The following is a 16,767-nucleotide window of genomic DNA, read 5'->3' on the forward strand; positions in this document are numbered from 1 at the left end:
CCATGCGCACAACATGTAAACTTGAGCAAACCAGCAATCCATATATTTTACAACTTAGCAACCTGCAATAATTCCTTTTTTTGTTTAGGCGATGAGAATTTTTTTTTTTTCAATATGATGGCATCTCTTACTTCAGCTGATAACAACTACCGTATATCCTTGCAAGCGACATTTGACTGTTTATTATCCTTAAAAATACATCCTTTTATCACCCTTTATAGAATATCAATATAGACATAGCAAACAATAAAAACATGGCCGCTCCAACAGCAATCAAGAAAACCACTCCAGAACCAACTGCTGAGTCCATCCCATCTCAAACCAATACATCAAACATACAAGAAGATGATGAAGAAATGTTAATAGATACCACCAATGTACCAGCTGAAGCAACCGCTGCGTCAGCTTCCGATAAAATAGTGGAGTCTACCGAATTAGCACTTGATGAATCAGGTAAGCCAAAATTCTCAGCAGCATCAAAATCAAATATGAAAGTTAAATTGGAAAGTAGAAAAGTTCCAGTTCCACCACATAGAATGACACCTCTCAAAGGTGTATGGACAAAGATATATCCTCCTTTAGTGGATCATTTGAAATTACAAGTTAGAATGAATTTGAAAACTAAAACAGTTGAATTAAGAACTAATAAAAATACCACTGATGTAGGAGCATTACAAAAGGGTGCTGATTTCGTTAAAGCATTCACATTGGGATTTGATGTTGATGATGCTATTGCATTATTAAGATTGGATGATTTATATATTGAAACTTTTGAAATTAAGGATGTGAAAACATTAACTGGAGATCATTTATCAAGAGCAATTGGTAGAATTGCTGGGAAAGATGGGAAAACCAAATTTGCTATTGAAAATGCTACTAGAACAAGAATAGTATTGGCTGATTCAAAGATTCATATATTGGGTGGATTCACTCATATTAGAATGGCTAGAGAAGCGGTTGTTAGTTTGATTTTGGGTTCTCCTCCAGGTAAGGTTTATGGTAATTTGCGTACTGTCGCTTCTAGAATGAAGGAACGTTATTAGATTGGAAATAAGTATGGGGCTCTAATTTGTATATTATTAATTGATACTTTTGCATTGAAGAAATGGAACTTGATAATCTCTTTTGACAACGGCAGGATTATGTCATCTGTAGATAATCTGAATAAAAGTGGAAACAATGGTGTTTGTAAAAATACAATTTTTTTGCAACCCATTTTTCGTTTGTTCACTTACTATGAGACAAATGAAAAACTATCAGTAGAAGGTAAGAGGAAGCTAAAAAGAAGATAAACGGTATATAAATGACGCCATCCAGGCGCTTCGTCTCCTACCACTCTATAAGCTACCTCTTTAAGCATGACAAAAGTATTAAATAAAAAAAAGTATAAAACTCTATAAATCTTCTAACAAATCCTTTGTTATATCATCCAGTTCTTGTGCACCTTGACAACTAGAAGGTAACAACTTTTCCAATTCTAAATCTAATCTCATAGCATAAGCATCTTCACCATCTTGATAATATGATTTTTCAATTGAAGTAATTTGAAAATTTAATGAATCTCGATATAAATGTAATGCAGCTCTATTTGATTTTCTAACATGAAGACTAACATATTTAGCATCAAAACTTTCACACATGGCATAAAGTGATTGTCGCATTAACTTTTCAGCTATACCCATTCTACGATATGTTCTCATTACTGATAATGAAGTAATATGACCATGGGGGGTTTTGTCAGCTGCTTCTGGATCATCTTCCATCTTACCCAATACATAACCAACAATCTTTTCTCCTTTATTAATATATGCTGTATCTCCTTTTGTATCAGTTATTACTTCAGATTCAGGTATTTCTTCTGGATCATTATAATTTACAATTTCATCAAATGTAGTTGCAACAAATGATGCTTGTGGCCATGATAAAATATGATACATATAATATTTTAATTGATAATTTTCTGGTAAGTTATGCAAATTAGCATTTTGCATTGCTTGTATGTCATTTATTGTTGCTTGTCTTATAGTGATACCCATGGTTGATGAAGATTAATTATTATTATTATTATTATGCAAAAGAATATTTTAAGAAAAAACAAACTGAAAATGGAAGGATAGTAATCCAGTAAAGTCAATAACAACTTTACTCTACTTAAAGTGAATGGGGATAAACAAATACTATTATAACCAATAGATGGTTTGTTAATTGTCAATCTTGTTTGACAGAGAATCAAATTTTTCACAATCTCGAGAGACAATAAACGCTTGTTACAGAAAATCTTTTTTTTTTCGATTCAATCTGAGAGTCGTGTACTAAATCATTTCATGGATCTCTATACCCAATAACATCGCCAGGATGATTGAACAGTGGTGTCCAGAGACAGATTGCTGTCCACATTAGAAGTATCGTCACTTAAGAGAGATGATTGAGAGATCATCTACAAGTTTCCCATTTATGGTATTAATATATTAAACATACATTGCTAAAATCGTAAACTTTCTCTTATTAATAACAGTTCATCAAATTTAATCAAAAACACTGTTCTTAAAGGATATCCATCAATAGGTACAGAATGAGCAGTAACATCAGCATAAAATCCAGCACTATCCAAAGCACCTTCAATCATTCCAGCTACAAATGCTGAACAATTTAAATTACCATAATCTTTCGGTATATTAATAAATCTTGCCAACATGGGGACATTATCAGTTATCATATATTCATTAGCAATATCTTGAGATTTCTCTAATTCATTTGCCAGTCTTCCAAATATAGTCCTCCAAAATGGTCCATGAATGAATTGTAACATATCAATAATCTTAATTTCTCTTCTAATTGTCTTAAACCCCTCTCTTAATTTAATTAATTCAAGATATCGTTGACCAACTTGATATCCTAATCCATTTAATCTTGTTTCTAAATCATGAATTCCTTTGGAATTTCTATGAGACCAATTAACAACTTCACAAAATAAAAATGAAAGTGAAGATAAGTTAATATCATGTGGCTTCTTACTGGTTATATTCCTATCATAGATGGAAGGTGTTGATGTAAGTGATACTGTTCGTTTATTGAGTAGTATACCAGCAGTATCTTGAGTAATTGCATTTGAAGCTGGTCCAATTGATGGATTGTAACCAAATCCTGTCTTTGATACATCCGATATAGTGAGTTTTGATATTGAGGATATCGATGGAAGTATTATATCGTCATGAGAAGTCATTTCTTTGTGTATAGATCTGGTTTTTGTTCCTTAGTTTAATTGGAAGAGTGACAATCTGAGTTATCAATTTCATTGATTTTGATTTTTTTCAGTGTGAGGAAAAACACCACCAAAATTAACTGAGCTTGAGATTACTTGCAAATGATAGAGAATAAAATTCATCACTGATTTATTAACTTAAATCCAAAAAAATGAGAAAACCATTGAAAAGTAAGTAATCAAGTAGAAACATATTTCTAAGTTACTCATTTAACAATTTTATATCTATGGTAGAATTGAAGGAATTGATTTTGAAAATTGAAATTTCTGGCAACAATTCTACGTAATTTTTTTGCAACCCACTAACTTATTGTAATCTAGATTCTACACTAGCCAACAGATTGACTCTGAATACACCCAAGAAACACCAAAATGCTCAGTACCCAATTCATCTGAAGGATATACTACCACTCTCTCTTTCCGAGAGTCGTTACAGAACATCTGTCATCACCGGCACCAGCACCGCCAGCACTTCTTCCAGCATCAAAAAGAAACCCAGGAAGAAGGAAACACCTTCCAAGGTGAGTGCTGCAGAACAACTTCGTGCTATTTTTACCAGTAGTCCTCATATACTTACTCCACGTACAAGCTTTATCATAGAAACTTCAACACCCCAAAAGTTTGGTTCTAGAAGTCACCTTGCTGTTTCAAGAAGTCGTAAAGAAAGACTCACCCCATATATTCCACGATCACGTAATCGGAATAAGCTGCGCAGTGGAAGAGTAACTAAGGATCCATACGTTCCTACATTTGACGACTTTGAGACCTTGAATATACCAATAGCTGATCAAGAGGTTGTTAAAAATATTGAAAATTCTATAAACAGGTTATCTTTGACGAAGTTGGATGTTGAGAATGAACCAATTGAAATAGGGTTACCATCTGAGTACACATTCGAGAACAACAAAGAAACTATAGCTTCTGAATCAATGGAAAATGGTGAGAGCTTCAAGAAAATACTAAAAGTCAAAATAATCAAAGAGCTAGAAGAACCGAACATGAAGAATACAGCGCTTGAAACAAACAACCAACCAGCCACCCAGGGAACAAACATCAATTTATACATAGAGAGATCATATGCCAAATCAACAGGACCAGTGATTCCTACACCGAAACTAAGGCATTCCTCAGAAAATCATTACTTCCCTGAAAGCAAGGAAGCAATTATTCAGGAAGAAGTTAAAAATAGTGAGTCTGTTTTAGCCGCAGAACAAACTTCAACGGTTGCAAAAAATTCCAACTCGCAACCAATTCCACCATTGCAAAAGATAGATTCTTCTAATGATTTTACTAATAGTTCTAAGGGGTACTCAAACAAATCCGTCCTACAGGAAAGCAGCATAATTGAAGGCTCCCAGATGAATAACGAACCATCTGCTGACATGGAAGTAAATGGTATTCGGTCATTGCAGTTTCCTGTCAACGAGGTATCAGAACGAGTTGACATGTCTACAGAGACAATCCAATATGTTGGAACGACCGAGGCAGATCCTAAATCCGACAATAGGATGAGCTGTGGTCCAATTACATACGAAACTACACCTGAGCTTATGACCGAAAGTGATTACCTTCTCATTCTTTCCGAAAAGAATACTAGTTGTGTAGAAAGGTTCCAAGCTATGACTTTTAAAGACAGAATCTTGTTTTCAAATACCCCGAATCAAACAACATCTAACCAAAGGAAGAATGAGAGCCATAAGTCCCTTTCTGACAGTTCTATGAACCAATTATCAGGGAAGCCCCTACAAGATATTTCTACTCCTCCACTTGATCAAGCGACTGATTCTCAAAACGTGATGTCGAGCCAAGATATGTTAGAAGACTCAGTTATACTTGGAAATGATGAAGAATGTACAAGAATGAGGGAAGAAGATAAGTCGATTTATCAGAAAGAGAGCTCAACTCTTCATAAGAATTATATAACAGTAATAACTAACCAACCAAACCAATCAATACAAATTCCAGTTACTCCGATGCGAAATCATTCCATGTACGATGATGTAGGTGTCTCCCACACAGAAAATTCAGTATCAGCTGATATTAACCTAAAAACAATTGATCCAAACAACGAACACAATAATAGTTCATTCGGTGAGCAAGCTCACAATGCTACTTTCCAATCCATTCTATGGAGTGAAAAGATTCCATCGAGAAGAGTAAGTGATATTCAAAGAGAATTAAGATCGAGGCGGTCCATCAAGAGACCATTGTTTAGAATGCATGAGCCTTTGAAGAAGGTTCCATGCTAATTTTTGGATAAGGATTCACATCACCTGCCAAATAGTAGAGAGTGAGGGGTGAATTAGAATACAGGAAACAGCTAGTGCTTTCCAATGCATTCCATCCGACATATAACAACTGGCAAATCTATTAAGTTATGAAAAGCCTTTCTAATACCATTTCATTATTACACAGTACAAACGCCTTTAAAAATTTTACATGAAATCATCATCACCAAGATCGTCAAAATCACCAGCATCCATATCTTCAAATTCATTCTTTTTCATGGATCCAACATTTGGTCTAGCGGTTGGCTTAGCCTTCTTTTTACCAGCCCCACCAGTGGCAGTACCACCAGTCTTTTTCATTCTGGCTTGTCTTTCTTGTCTTTCCTTATCCTTGATGACAACATTTAATGTGGAAATAACTTTTCTAAGATTTTCAACTGATAAAGGTTGAGATAAATCCCTAATTAAATCAATTGCTAAACTTGATGCATATAATAATGAAGAATCTTCGGCTAATCCAGTTAATGAGGTACCTACTGCCTTTCTTAATTTTTCAAATTCTTGCTTATTAGTTGGTTGAAATAATGGATGGTCTTCCAATGGAGTATCTTTAGTTAAGACTGGTTTCTTTTGTTGGGCTTCAAGAGCTAATTTATTAGCTCTTTCTCTTGGATGAGCATTGATATCAAAATCATCATCATCGATATCTCCAGTAACTCCTAATCCACCGAATAAATCAGCAGCATTATTTAAATCAGCATTCAATTCAGCTTTCATTAATAATTTTTTACGAACTTCAGGATCCAAACTATCAAATTCTTCAATTTCTTTTAATTTAGCTTGTTTTTTCAATTTTGCTTCATCTTCTTTTCTCTTTATTTCTGCTTTTTCTTTAGCTATTCTATCTGCTTCTTCCTTTTTCTTTCTTGCTATTTCATCTTCATCAATATCCCAAGATTCTAAAATTGGAGAATCGTCATCTTCTTCGTCTTCCCAGGATGCAGCTGGGGCATTGGTGCTTTTGGCTGGAATATCAAAATCTTCGTCGTCCCAAGACATTGTCAAGTTGGTATTAGTAAGCTGGTTGGTTGAATGAAAGAAATGGCGTCCTTTCGTTTTGAGAACTGGTTTTAAGAACTTTGTTACGCAGTTTTCTTTTTGCCTTTTATAAAAAAAAAAATTTTTTTTTTTGGTTGGTCTTCTTTCGGCTTCTATTTATTAATTAAAGACAGAGAAGAATAATGGTGCATTCAATTGCTGCTGGTTTTACAAATGTATGGAATAATAAAAATACTTTTCAGGGGAGAATAAAAACTTATTTATCAAATGATTACTTTCAAAAATATAATTTGTGAATAACTTCTATGAATTACAATACAATATTCACAAGCATATTTGTTCAATGGTTTGAATCGTTTGGATGCAAAATATTACACATGACTTATCCGGCATATAAACGTATGACGTGACTACTGTCAATGATGTTAATTGTTGATGATTGGATAGCCGTTTTCTTGGAAAGGCAGGTGTTCATAGTATAGTTGAGAAATGTCATACAATTCGACATTGATATGAGACTAACTGTTTGGTATTCCTCGAGTCCTTTGAATTGGAATGGATACTAGGAATGATACAACAGATAGTACTCATGTACTCAGGCATTTCCTAGGAAGAAGAAATTGAAGATATCAGAGTATGTTTTTCAATTGGAGCTAGCTGTAACAAAGTGAAAGGTTGGAGGGTCATGTAAACATGTGCAAAGGGTTCTTTTAAACATAAAGAATTAAGTGAGGTGAAGTGAAGATTGTATGAGATCTTTAAATTTATATACTTGTGGAACAATAGGAAAAAAAAATAGAAGAATTTAAAGCCCTGTGTTAAAAAAAAATTAAATATAAAGAAGAAAACCCTGTGTGACCAACAAAAAACTCCGAAGCAATTTTTAAATCTTTTATTACCAATTCATTCATTTCCTTTTATCAATTACTTTTTAGATTATACACACAAAAGAACATAATAAGATACCTTTATATATTACAATGGTCAAATATATACAATCATCAGATGTTAAAATCCCGGGAATAGACGATAATTCCCAGTTATCGGAATGGATAGATTCCAAAAATATTAAGTTACATCAGGGTCTTAAAATTGGCCAGAGTTCATTAGGAGGAATTGGATTATTCTTAGACAAACAAGAAGAAGAACATCCGGAAGAAGATTATTTCGAGATTTTAAGAATTCCAAGAAGTGCAGTGTTTGATATAGTATCATTATTAAATTTTCTTGATGAATTAAAACTAAGAGATCGGGCATATATTGGTGAAAAACCAGTTAGAGAATCAGAATTAATTGTTAATTTCTTAAGTATTGTCGAACCAAATACTGAGACTCGGATCTTAACTACCTATTTCAATGCATTTAAAACCTTACAAAATATTCATAAACAATTTCCTAAATCTCAATATTTTAAAGAATCACCATTACATAAATTTGATCCATATTTATCGATATTAACCAATACTTCTACCTTAGAATATCCCGAACATACTGAGCATGAAGATAAATTTATCATGAAATGTATTAAAGCCGACCATGCGGTACATGATGAATATGAATCATTGATTGAACAATTGAAGATCTTATATATGACAAGAACCGAACTTGATTTTGAAAAATTATTACCATTTAAAGAATGTTTTCAAATTCATCAAGCGATTAGATCAAGAACATTGGAGATTCCTCGTGATGTCGAAACTGAATCGGCTGAATGTGCCAAGACTGAATCTAATATCTCGGAGAATATCCAACGAAGAGATTCTTTGGATGTTACAATGGCGTTAGATATGAAGACTAAGACGTTAGTGATTGGAAATAATCATGATTATGTTATTGATGTGACATTGGCCCCAATTTTAGATTTTGTTAATCATTGTCATTTTAATAATGCATATTTTGATGTTGATAGGGATACAAATGATATTTTATTAAAATTTAAGAAAGAAATATATGATTCGATGAAAATGGGAGAAGAAATAGAAGTATCGATTTGTTATTCACCAGAAGATGATATTCAAGGGTTTTTATTCACTTATGGATTCCAACCTCGAATGTTACCAAATAAAGATTATTATCAATTATGTGAATTGCAATTAGATATGTTGGATCATTATATTGAAGATGGATTATTAATATGTAAATGGTTAAGAATCTTACCTCAAATTCAATTAATAGTTAATCAAGAAGAAATCTATTTCAATTTTTATAATAATAATTTACCATTGTTATTTATTGAAGATATTACCTATAATGATCAATGGCCAGATATTATGATGGAACATTTTCAAAAATTCAATAATATCCCCGCTGATTATGATACTCATCTTGATCAACAAGAATTAATTAACCTATTCGGATATCAAGAAATGAATTATGATTATATCAACGGAATCGATCCAATTGGGGTCTTATATAAAGGAGAACCAGTCATACAAGACCAATCCCAATTATTAACCTTAACAGGATATGATCAAGAAGATAGCTTTAATACATTAGTAATGAGAGCCATTGATTTCTTAATCAAATATCTTAAAGATAAACAAATATTAATCAAATGCAGCCGAGTTGGGATTGTTAATTCTTTTGATACGATGATACTGGAATATCAATCATATCAAGATAAATGTATTGATAAAATCTTGAAGAAATATGAACAAGATCCAAAGAGTTTGATCTTACCGGAAGAAATAGCCAAGAGTGATTGGGAAACTCAGTATAGATCACCTGCAAATGAATTGTCATTGCAATAGAGATTATTAGTTAGTAGTAATAGTAAAGTTATAGTGATAAGTAGTTTATAGTACATTATACAATATTAGTAAATAATATTTTAGTAGATACCGGAGATACTGAATTGGGAATGCCGATGATGATGTAAATTTGTAATCCGGAATTAATGATCACGTGAAATGAGTGAATTACGAGGGGGAAGCTTCTAGATTAATCCGATTTATGTAAGCAGTGGTAAATGAGAAAAATTTACAAGTACACGACCCGCGAGGCAATGGCGAAAGAAAGAACGAAAAATTGAAATATAAACGCGATAGATTTTCACCCGAATTTACAAATCCCTTTTTCTCTTTCCAGAAAGTATCAACTTTTACACATATACACATAGACATATACAATGGTCGCTACTATTGAATCTAAACAACAATTCGACGAAGCTCTTGCATCCGACTCATTAGTCGTTGTCGATTTCTTTGCTACTTGGTGTGGTCCATGTAAGATGATTGCTCCATTATTAGACAAATTTTCTCAAGAATATAGTCAAGTTAACTTCATTAAAGTTGATGTTGATCAATTTGGATCCATTGCTCAAGAATATGAAATTACTTCTATGCCTACTGTTGTTTTCATCAAGGGTGGTAAGGAAGTTCAAAGAGTTATTGGTGCTAATCCTGCTGCTTTAAAACAAGCCATTGCTTCTCATGCTTAAAGTGTTTGACGCGTGGGTCTCTTAATTATTTATTATATATAATTAATAATACAAAGTATAAGAATTTACATAATATAATCTTGATACACATCTATGGTTACACATCCATTTTATAAATAAGTGTAGAAAAAAGTTCCGTTATATTGTTCTTTTAAACCTGCCACCGGCTATGAATTTTATTGAAAAATGTTATAGCTCGGCGTTTCCGAAATCGTAGTAATTAGTAATTTCTCCACAATCATTTTAAGTGTTTCAGGGTCCTCACCGTTGTAATCTAAGCGATTTCGTAAAGTAATTGAGCGTTCTTCCTGATGATTTGCTGCTTATGGCATATTCTTTCATTAATCACCGAGAAGCGGCAAAGGGCGCTGTAAAAACACCGAGAGAAAAAACTGTGGCTCATTTTTATAAACTGCAATTTCTATTGTTCTTTTTTTTGCAACTTTGCATCCACACTTGAAATCAAACAGGATCTTACATTTAACAAGAGAATGGCAGAATAAATATCAAGAAACACCAAAGAAGATGATTAATTGCAATAACATGCTATTCGTATATATTATATACTGTATATATAGTAAACCATTGTAAAATAAATAAATAACAAACCATTTTCCTTTTTTCTTTATCCCGATTTAATGAATTGTTTAACAATATCCAATTGTATCAATTCATTCCATTTCTTTAACTTTTCATCATTTCTATTCATCCAAACTAATAATACTTCATAAATCAAATAATATTGTCGTAAATTCTGGACCATTGATATCCTCTGTTTTCTAAAATCATTAACTAAATCAAATATTGGATCTTGTATCAATTTACATTCATCTGTTTTGAGTAGATTAATTATCGTATCAATCACACATAATGTCCCTGTTCGGCCACACCCGGCCGAACAATGAACTATAGTTGGATAATCAACTAAAAACCCATTATCATTATTATCATCTAAATTTCGTAATATGAATTCTTTCAATTGGATAATCTGTAAAATATGATCCGGATCAATAATCGTCCCCATATCCGGCCAAGAAATCAATTGCACTTGAATAATCCTCTTCTCCTTCTCCTTAAACCTAATCACAAACCTTCTAATAATCAAATTCTCATCATATTTAAACTCTTGTAATATTTGTACACTGATCGAATCCTGTTGTGATCGATGATAGATCCCACTCTTCCAAAATGGTGAACATTTCATCACCCCATTCTCAATCTCATCAGTCAATGAAATAATCAAGCATGAGTTTAAATTATATACACATTTCCAAAAATCACCCATGGTATCATCCAATGGACCTTGAGTGGCGATATAATTCACCTGATTTCCTAATTTTCTCCTATCCACAAGCTCACTCAAAAATGAATCCGAGGGAGTGACATAACTTGCATTTATATAATTCTCAATCGAATCATCCCCTTCATTATTATCTAATTTAACTCGTGAATGTTCATATAAAAAGATATCCTTATATCGATTCTTATGTCCATATTCTATTCCTTTACTTATCTGCAACGGGGTTTCATTGATTGGACTCAAGATTGGATCAGATAATGATAATGCTTTGACTAATCGTTTTTGTTCGAGTTTTTCCAAGATATAGAAATTATCATTTAGGTTTCGCCCGGTGAATTCTCCATTATTATTTAAGATGGTTGATTTAATCCAATTGGGTAAGACTGATTTATCGTCTGGGATATTTTCTAATCGAAACAAGGCATTATTATTCACTTCATATTGATTAATCGGTGATTTCGTGGTAGCTGTTGCTGTGGATGTTGGATAACTTGTCAATGTGGGTCTTGGCGGTTGTAACAACTCCTCATTATGACGAAGTTTAAATGTGGTTGATTTTGACGGAAGGGTGAAATTAGCTAATATTGGAGTATTCAATTTCTCCTTTAGACTGCTATTACTACTTGCCATTGATGGTGAATTGGAAGAGGAGGAGGACAGATTTGGATTTGATCTTCGATAAGGGGAAATGTCGGATACTGATTGAGACCGAGAAACTCTTGCTGATGGGACTATGATTGGTGGTAGGTAGTTATTTAAATTGCAAGCACAATCTTGCGGTTGTTGTTGTTGTTGTTCGAGCATATCCGACAGTATAGTCCCCGATTCAAATAAATGAGGATATAAATTATGAAATTGGGTAAAATTAGTATCAACTAAATATATTTGACACATTGAATTTTGAAAACTTGGACTTTGAATAAATTTATTACAAACATGATATAAATTTGATGAATTTGAATTTGAATCATATATAATTAAATCACCACCTTGAGGATCTTCTAAGAATTGACTAAATTTGGACATTTCATAATCGGGTAATGAATTCATACATCTTGATAATGAAAAATTGGGTCGTTTTAATAATGTTGAAGGTAAACAGATATTTAAAGATGATTTTAAATGTGATTTGATATAATCATTGAATGGACGAATATCAATGGCAAGATGGGTGCAATGATTAGAATTCAACATGTTATTAATATCCAATGGTGACATATAATGAATTCTATTGGATAATTTTTCAATTTGAGGTTTGAAGTTTTGAGTTGGAATATAATGTAATCTTTTAGCTTGTTCAGATTTAATTGAATCAAATGATAATTCCATGGGGGAAGATGTTGCCAATGGTGGAACGGGACATTTCTTATATAATGAAGGTAATGTCATTTGTTTCTTTAATTGTGGAACTGGAGGTGGAGATCTAGTTGTACTTAAATCAACATTAAAGAATGGATTATGTTGATTCTTATCTTCTTCATCATTTTCATCAAAACTAAACAATTTACCAGAACAACTGGGTTCATTGATTATTATATGATTCTGTTGTGGTTCAACCAATGTTTCATTTGATGTTTGTTGTGATTTTGATGTCATAATTGAACAAATTGAAGATTCATAAATTGTTAAATCAGATGCATTGGATGTAATTGAACTAATCAGTTCATTGGTTGATGTATGTTGTACTTTCCTAATTGGTGGTACTATTCCACTTGGTGGTGGTACTATTCCACTTGATGGTGGTGGTGGTTGTTGTAAATTAAACGTGGGTGATAGTGCGGCTGTATTATTAGTTGTGCTTAGACTGTTTGTCTTGATGTTATCTGAAACTTTCAAATGGATATCACGACCATTATTATGTCTGTTATTGTTATTACGGCTAGTGGGTGATGGTGATGATGATGTTGTTGTTGTATCTGTAGATGATGATGACATTGTTGATGATTCTGTAGTTTTGGGGGATCCTAATGGGAATTTAAATTTATGGGAATAAATCTTCGGTGAAGTCATAAGTGTCATCTCTCTCTCTCTCTCTTCTGTTGTTGATGATGGATAGTGAATGTGATTGTTGGGGGAGATGTTTAAACTGCTTTGTTTTGGCTGTATCTAATGAATGGGGGGATATATACTTTTATATATTGGGTATATTGGGTATATCGTCTATCGCTGGTTTGTAATTTCTTTGTGGTGTGGCTGACCAGTAATGTCTTTGTTTCTTTGTTTGCTTTTTTTTGTATAGATCGAGGAGGATACACACCCAAAGCTTTATTGATTGATATATATATATATAAACTTATTGAATTGGGGGTTGTTGTTGTTGTTAAAAGATCTAATTTGGAGATGTTTGTATTAAAAGGGGTTTTTCTTAATAATTATAAACTGGAAAACAACTTAAAAAGGGGGCAAGTTAATATTTATTAAAGCAGCAGCAGCAACTTATTATTTATTTTTTATTATTTTTTATTAGTTTTTATTATTTTTTATTATTTAGGAATTTTATTTTTTTCTATTAAAGTGATGACGTATTTCTTTGTTTTTCAATTCAAAATTAATTAATTTTTTATTGTCATATGCAAGAAGTATTAAAAAATATTAAATTATTTAACTTTAATTTAATTAATTTTTTGTTCTATTTTAACGGGGGTGAAAGTTTTAAAAATTAATTAATATACAAATTCTCTCCTTAATCATTATAAATTAAATATTAGGTTAAATAAGGAAATGTAATTAATTACATCCATAAACAGTATAAGCTAAAAGTTCACTTTATAACTTCTCATAGATTTATATCCATAAAGAAGAAGGCGAAGTAAAAGTCAACAATAACCAATTTGATTTTGTTCTAGGCTTTTTTTTATTTTATTTTTGTCCCTATTGCTAAATTTAGACCATTGTTCTTTGGAGTTGTATTGATTTTTTTTGTAATTGTTTCGAATATTTTTTTTTATATATTTTATGTTTTGTTTCTCCCAATTATAAAAAAATTAAAATTTTACTGAAGTCTAGAACCTTTTAGACCAAATTATTTTTTAACCCTTTGAACAGGACAACATAATATTTTATTTTGAGTGCGTATTTTATTTTTTCACAGACCTCGTACTAAAACCACTCATGACGTAAGGAGACATATGTGCCCTTTCAATGCTCTACAATCAGATATATCAGATCACTGGGAACATGCGGATACGATAAGAAACGTTGCAATCGCGAGTTAACAATAGACTGTTGTCAAGAAGAAAGAAAACGGCTGGTTTGTAAATACGATCAGCAAAGTGCGGCTGAGAATCAACTAAAGTTTTTCTCCACAATAATCTATTTTTTTTTTTTTTTTACAAAAACATAGCGTATATTCCTAACACTAACTGGTACCCAATTTAGAGGATTATTCAAGAGTGGAGTAACAAAGTACGCACACTGAGATGATGACATTCGATTTTCATCATTCGATTTCATTCCATATAGGTTTCGATTGTAAATGTTGCATGAACTACTCTTCTCTTCCTTCTAGGTTATTTCATTGGCTTGAAAAGGTTGATCTAGCCTATACATTGAATACTGCCGGTGATCATCGAGAATATACGAAAGGCCATTGCTTCGGTGTATGTGCTTATAATAAAGTTGATCAACAAACACCGAAAGTTTCTAATTATAGTTAAGATTAGGAGAAGATCACCCAACCTTAAATATTTTGAATCTTCTGCTATATTTTTCAGAATCAACCACCCCCACCCATCAACTAGTGATACCTGCTATTTATAGACACCTGGTTGTACTGTAAAACATCTCTCCATCACTTCTCTATGTGATCAATCCCTCCTCCATCGTCATTTGCTGTGGCTCATGCCGCTTCATAAAGTGATGTCAAATAATCAGATATATTAAAAACACCACAAAATTGAAATCTAGGCAAATATTTAATAAAAATCTGAATTTGTGTCACATGCAATGATCAGCCAATTATCACATGTAGGGATGTCCTCATCATCATCAATTTATCAGTCCATGAATGACTTCGTTGAGATGACAGAACAAATTAAATCACGGTATTCTATGTTGATTATCTGACTTGGTTGAATAGTGTTCAATTAAACAGTTGTAGGAATCTTCTCGATTTGTTTGCAGTATGGGTGTAAGTTTTCGTTGGATTTCTAAAATGGATCACCGGGCTCGCACAAAAATAATGGTCAAAGTAAACAAGTAATACCTTAATTCAAGATAATATTCATTTGATATAGTGGAAAATTGGTCAACCCACAATAACTCAATGATAGAAATTTATCTTCGATGTGGTTTTAGAAATCGTTCTTCCGAATATGAAAAAAAAAAAAAAGAGACGGCTAAGTCATCGATGGCTGCAAAAAAAACAATTCGGTTCATTTAAGGAGAATTTTTCTTGAAAGCTATTTCCACGAGAGTTCCTTAACAAGTCCATTTCAACGAAAGAAATTTGAAATCGTCTTAGATACTAGTTTCCTCTCGCTTTCCTAGCCGAATGAAAGCCTTTTTTTTTCTTGCAGCTACCACAAAGCTTTTCGACACTATGAACTTACGTACCAATTCCCCGTCAACATTGAAAATTGCAAAAACAACCTACACGTGTATCTGACCGTCTTCTAAACTATACATCCACGCGTATTGGTCGCTTAGGATAAGTAATCAAACTAAATAGTGGAAGAATAACACTCTCTATAGACGAAATTGTTGTGACGAAATAAACTTCGATCTACCTATTGTATGAAAAAGTTGCCATTTCGCAAGATCTACTTAATTTGACTGGAACTGCTTATAACTTATAACGGAAACCAGTTATTCAAAAGTCTAATATACGCTAGATTACATTATCTACATAATTATTGTTCACAGCATTTAAAGATTGGAGAAACATAATCATGCAATAAACTAAAATTCTTCGTTGAGTTACTTACGTGTGTTTCATCTCAACCAATGATCTTAGCGTCAATTCCTTCTTCATGTCAACAACTATTCAAGAAATTGCCTACCAACAAGCGAGAATAGACAAGAGATATTATCAAACATTTTTTTTTTTCAAAAAATAAATAATTATTATTTCGGTTAAAAGGCTAAATAATAAATCGAACCAGATCGCCAGAAAAAATATTTATTATTGTTGTTACTGTAGAGGGCAATAGACAGAATATTCTTTTTGGCAGGGGGGGTTATGAGGAAGCTTTCATGTCTGACTATGCATGTTGAAAAATGGTTCTAGATTTGGTGACATAATGACTTGTAGATCTCCGTGAATGTTGACGGTTGTTGTTAACGGCTACCAAAAAAATGGCTTAGCTTATGTAATTTCTTCTACATACTTCCCAAATAGGTCCAGTTGGGAAAGAGATCTACGAATGACAAGGAAATATATTTAGAAACATGAATACAAACAGTTAACTTTTTATAGAAGAATCGAAATTCTAATTACTTATCTATATAATTTAATTTGATTTGTTGTTAGAATACAGGA

General features: G+C 32.5%; 8 protein-coding genes across 8 annotated transcripts; 4 read left to right on the plus strand and 4 right to left on the minus strand. All coding sequences in view use genetic code 12, as the record gives it.

Annotated features, from left to right (window-relative positions):
• Nucleotides 1–254: 254 nt before the first annotated feature.
• J8A68_002766 (uncharacterized protein) lies at nucleotides 255–1,043 on the plus strand (the record flags this gene model as incomplete). Its single annotated transcript, XM_049406551.1, has 1 exon — nucleotides 255–1,043. One exon carries the CDS (start codon nucleotides 255–257, stop codon nucleotides 1,041–1,043), a length of 789 nt encoding a protein of 262 aa, XP_049263946.1.
• A 351-nt stretch (nucleotides 1,044–1,394) lies between these two features.
• On the minus strand, nucleotides 1,395–2,036 carry J8A68_002767 (peptide alpha-N-acetyltransferase complex A subunit; the record flags this gene model as incomplete). The annotated part of the gene is made up of 1 exon (XM_049406552.1): nucleotides 1,395–2,036. One exon carries the CDS (start codon nucleotides 2,034–2,036, stop codon nucleotides 1,395–1,397), a length of 642 nt encoding a protein of 213 aa, XP_049263947.1.
• A 446-nt stretch (nucleotides 2,037–2,482) lies between these two features.
• J8A68_002768 (TRAPP subunit) lies at nucleotides 2,483–3,223 on the minus strand (the record flags this gene model as incomplete). The annotated part of the gene is made up of 1 exon (XM_049406553.1): nucleotides 2,483–3,223. The coding sequence occupies one exon, from the start codon at nucleotides 3,221–3,223 to the stop codon at nucleotides 2,483–2,485; it is 741 nt and encodes a 246-aa protein (XP_049263948.1).
• Nucleotides 3,224–3,414: 191 nt separating this feature from the next.
• Nucleotides 3,415–5,511, plus strand: J8A68_002769 (uncharacterized protein; the record flags this gene model as incomplete). Its single annotated transcript, XM_049406554.1, has 2 exons — nucleotides 3,415–3,433; nucleotides 3,584–5,511. 2 exons carry the CDS (start codon nucleotides 3,415–3,417, stop codon nucleotides 5,509–5,511), a joined length of 1,947 nt encoding a protein of 648 aa, XP_049263949.1.
• Nucleotides 5,512–5,697: 186 nt separating this feature from the next.
• On the minus strand, nucleotides 5,698–6,549 carry HCR1 (translation initiation factor eIF3 subunit j; the record flags this gene model as incomplete). The annotated part of the gene is made up of 1 exon (XM_049406555.1): nucleotides 5,698–6,549. One exon carries the CDS (start codon nucleotides 6,547–6,549, stop codon nucleotides 5,698–5,700), a length of 852 nt encoding a protein of 283 aa, XP_049263950.1.
• A 980-nt stretch (nucleotides 6,550–7,529) lies between these two features.
• CTM1 (cytochrome c lysine N-methyltransferase) lies at nucleotides 7,530–9,299 on the plus strand (the record flags this gene model as incomplete). Its single annotated transcript, XM_049406556.1, has 1 exon — nucleotides 7,530–9,299. The coding sequence occupies one exon, from the start codon at nucleotides 7,530–7,532 to the stop codon at nucleotides 9,297–9,299; it is 1,770 nt and encodes a 589-aa protein (XP_049263951.1).
• A 377-nt stretch (nucleotides 9,300–9,676) lies between these two features.
• On the plus strand, nucleotides 9,677–9,988 carry TRX1 (thioredoxin; the record flags this gene model as incomplete). The annotated part of the gene is made up of 1 exon (XM_049406557.1): nucleotides 9,677–9,988. The coding sequence occupies one exon, from the start codon at nucleotides 9,677–9,679 to the stop codon at nucleotides 9,986–9,988; it is 312 nt and encodes a 103-aa protein (XP_049263952.1).
• Nucleotides 9,989–10,613: 625 nt separating this feature from the next.
• Nucleotides 10,614–13,223, minus strand: PTP3 (tyrosine protein phosphatase; the record flags this gene model as incomplete). The annotated part of the gene is made up of 1 exon (XM_049406558.1): nucleotides 10,614–13,223. The coding sequence occupies one exon, from the start codon at nucleotides 13,221–13,223 to the stop codon at nucleotides 10,614–10,616; it is 2,610 nt and encodes an 869-aa protein (XP_049263953.1).
• Nucleotides 13,224–16,767: the final 3,544 nt, after the last annotated feature.

The sequence above is a fragment of the Hemisphaericaspora subhashii genome (assembly GCF_019202705.1).
Source record: "Hemisphaericaspora subhashii strain CBS 10753 chromosome Unknown scaffold113, whole genome shotgun sequence".
In the NCBI taxonomy this organism is placed as follows: Eukaryota; Fungi; Ascomycota; class Pichiomycetes; order Serinales; family Debaryomycetaceae; genus Hemisphaericaspora; species Hemisphaericaspora subhashii.